General features: G+C 34.2%; 1 protein-coding gene across 1 annotated transcript; it reads right to left on the bottom strand.

Moving 5' to 3' along the window:
* Nucleotides 1-932: 932 nt before the first annotated feature.
* LOC149945654 (uncharacterized) lies at nucleotides 933-2,418 on the bottom strand. The gene is made up of 2 exons (XM_090176657.1): nucleotides 2,211-2,418; nucleotides 933-2,146 (listed from the first exon to the last, which is right to left on the bottom strand). The coding sequence occupies exons 1-2, from the start codon at nucleotides 2,416-2,418 to the stop codon at nucleotides 933-935; spliced, it is 1,422 nt and encodes a 473-aa protein (XP_090032783.1).
* Nucleotides 2,419-3,457: the final 1,039 nt, after the last annotated feature.

Genomic DNA, 3,457 nt, shown 5'->3' with positions numbered 1-3,457 from the left:
ATCTCTGACACTTTTGATGATATCAAAATACGTTTCAACATAATGCTTGACTGTGAAAATATGAAGGTGTTGGATGAAAATCTTGGAACCTTAGTTGATGGACTATCTGAAACTGAAAAAAAATTCTATGAAACTAACATCACAGTCACAAGTGAGGAGGCTCTACAAATTGCAATTACAACAATTACCCAGACTAGTGATTTTTGGTTGTCTAACAGAGGAAAGAGAATGACCGCAAGCAGGTGCTATGAGTTTTACACTTATCAGAAAGACTCCTCGGAGAAGATTGCCAAAATGATTGAATCAAAATTTCGTGGAAATGAAAATACTCAGTATGGAATTATTAACGAACCTATTGCCATTGCCAAGTATGAGGAAAAATTTGGAGTAAATGTTACACGAATTGGTCTAGTCATACACCCAGATCATCCGTACCTGGCTTGTTCGCCGGATGGATTAAATAAGTCAATTTTGATTGAAGTGAAATGTCCTACAGCGGGAAATGATAAGCCCCTTGATGAAATAGTTAAAGATTTGAATTTTTTGAACCACAAAGAGGAGACGTTGAAATTAAAAACCAAACATAAATTCTATGGACAAATTCAACTAAACCTTGCAATTTTAGGGCTCTCGCTAGCACACCTAGTCATTTATTCAAAGAAAAGCAATGACATATTAGTAGTTGAAGTTAAAATAGCTGAAGTATTTGTTACTAAGCTTTTAATTAAATTGCAATTTGTTTATTTTAAATATTTTTTGAAGAAATATATAGAACTAAAATCCTAAGCAATATTGGTTCAGGATAAATGTTATTATGCAATTAAAAATTGCAATTCGTTCCTAAACCATTGTTCCTCAGACTTGAATTACAGTATTATTTTACTTTTTGTTTATTTTTGAGTAAATAAAATATTTAGCAATTTATGATTGTACTAAAATTTATTATCTGCCAATATAGATGTTGACAAATTTACAACAGCACTCGCAACGATAAACATTTTGTTAATGTAAGGAAGTAAATCCCACGGTATGCTTTTGTTAAAAATATTGAAAGTTTTCAATCTTTGAATTGTTCGCTCAACGTGAACTCTAGCGCTAGCGATTTTTGAAGTTAGCAAGGCATCTTCTCGGGAAAATTGGCCCCTCTTTCTAGTGTTTTGTCCTTTAGCCTTTCTTTTAAGAAAAGGCGGCCTAATTAACTTCAGCGCTCTTACACTACACAAGTCTTCAATTGCAAACCCTTTATCCACCATAATGGCATCTACATACGGTATGCACTTCTCAAGAACTCCACACTTTTCGGTAATTTGTTTATCAGATGATTTACCCCCAAACGCCTGACTCACCATAGTAATCACACCAGATGGAGATACACAAATGCACACTTTAACGGTATTGGTACCTTTGTAATGAGAGTAAGTTTTTATCTTGCATTTTAGACACCTAGGCTTTTCAACGGAGACCTCTGTACAATCTAACACCGTCCTCGTATGTTCATAATCTTTAAAGCAAAGTGGCATAGATTCCATGATTTCCTCTTTCTCTAGCCATGGAACTGATGATTCTAAAACCGTGGCTAATTGGCATATTGTTTGTTTGAAATAATTAGCCGTTATTTGCTGGCTAAGACCGAAAAGAGCTCCGAGAGCAGTGTACGTAATACCTAATTTAAGTTTCATAAATGTAAGTAAAATTCTGTCCGCGACTGGCAATGCACTTTTACTTGGAAATTCTTCTTTTACTATTTGAACAATCTCATCAAAAAGTTCCATCGATTGAACTCCTGTCAAACACACAACAGTTTTTTGTTCCAATACTCCGCAATTAGCAGCTACTTTACATTTATGTTCTGCTAGCGTGTTTACCATGATTCCTTTTTCTAAAGTATTAATGGCATTATCATCAGTTTGAGCTATTTCAACTGGTAGAGGCGGTTGAGGTTCCAAGTGTTCTTGCTCCGGATCTTCGTCTTCGTTACTCTCGGGTTCGCTGATCTTGTTGAGAGAAGTCTGCCTATTTTTCCTTACAATATATCTATTTGCTCTCCTTTGAGATGAAGGTGTTGTCTTTCTATCATGCTTACGAAGAGGTAGTTTCTCAGAAGGAATTGCTAAGGGCCGTAGGCGAGGTGGATATTTGAAATGATCTGTAAAATAATATCAAGATCAAGATTAAAAACAACGTTTAGTATTACACCAGAATTGACTTACCTTTATGTGTTTCAGGAATATTTTTATAATCATCTTTTTTAAAATGTGAAGAGCAAACAACCATAGTTTTACTGGGTGTCTTTCCCATTTTTAACGCAACTTCCCAAGCCTTAGCTAATTTCGGCTGTTTTGAAGGAAAACGATGAAACCTCATACCTTCCATGGTACCGTTGTTTTTACAATCAAACACGCAGCAATACGTAACCATTTTATTGCAAAATATTACAAACACACCTTCAAAATAATTCTATCAGTCTAATTTAAACGTCCCAATTATCTAGCTTACTACGTTAAGTCGCCTATTTGTTTCCTTGAGATCGCGCCATCTTGGACAAACCGAAGCGCCCCCTTTTATTTCTTTTGGTTGCGAATAGAGATTATTCTTTGACGAAGGTGTAATCATCATTTAAATTTTCATTTTACTTAAAAATAGTAGCGGCAAACGTGACAAGCTCTTAAACGGATGGATTAACGTCTGCTTAGCAGAAACTTTGTGATTCATATCAGCAAATCGTCGGTTAAGAAGACAAAAATCGAGCAGTTTATGCACTTCTCGTGTTGGCCGCTGTATAAAGTGATAATAGCCTCATTAAGCCTATTATATCAGCCTTACTACATCATTTAGTGATATACTGTTTAGGTATGACTAAAATACAAGTTTCTTTGATACATGCTATTTTCAACGTTTTGAAATACTCCAAAAGCTTTTTCCTCTATAATATGCATATTTCTTTGAGTTTAGTTATTTCCGTACAAACCTTTAATAGAAAGTTAACCAACTTTTTAATTTACGGTGAAGTAAAGTGAATATGCAAACTATCATGGTGCATGAAAAATATATGTTCCGATGACGTAGCTGTTAAAAAATAACTACATTATATTAAATCTATAGCCTACCATCGGGGCTTTGACCCTTGTATAAATGACTGCATGCTTTCAAAATTAATAATTAAAACTTAACTAGATACTAAGTTTACTACGTTAACCTCAGGTTTCGTATCAATTTAAAAACTATTTAAAAATAAAATTCAAACATCTAAACAAAAATTTGCATACAGACCAAACAATAAAATCGAAAATATGTTAAATTAAGGGAAAACAGGTTTGGTAAATTTAGTCAAACCAAAAGGCCTATAAAATTTTTTATCTCAATATAAAAATTTCTTTAATAGGATCTTTGAAAAATCAGCTGTCTCGCTGCACCTACTAAACCAGGTGCGGTTCCAGACAAAAAATTTGGGGGGGGG

This window comes from Leiobunum rupestre, chromosome 5 (assembly GCF_980474605.1).
Source record: "Leiobunum rupestre chromosome 5, qqLeiRupe1.1.hap1, whole genome shotgun sequence".
Lineage (NCBI taxonomy): Eukaryota > Metazoa > Arthropoda > Arachnida > Opiliones > Sclerosomatidae > Leiobunum > Leiobunum rupestre.
Note: the sequence above shows the minus strand (reverse complement) of the source record. Positions and strands in the feature narration are given on the sequence as shown.

Bases quoted from the DNA above. Each gene is read 5' to 3' on its own strand.
- LOC149945654 (XM_090176657.1), bottom strand. From the start codon at position 2,418: ATGGTTACGTATTGCTGCGTGTTTGATTGTAAAAACAACGGTACCATG. The intron at 2,147-2,210 runs GTAAGTCAATTC...ATTATTTTACAG, and splicing joins TATTCCTGAAACACATAAAG to ATCATTTCAAATATCCACCT.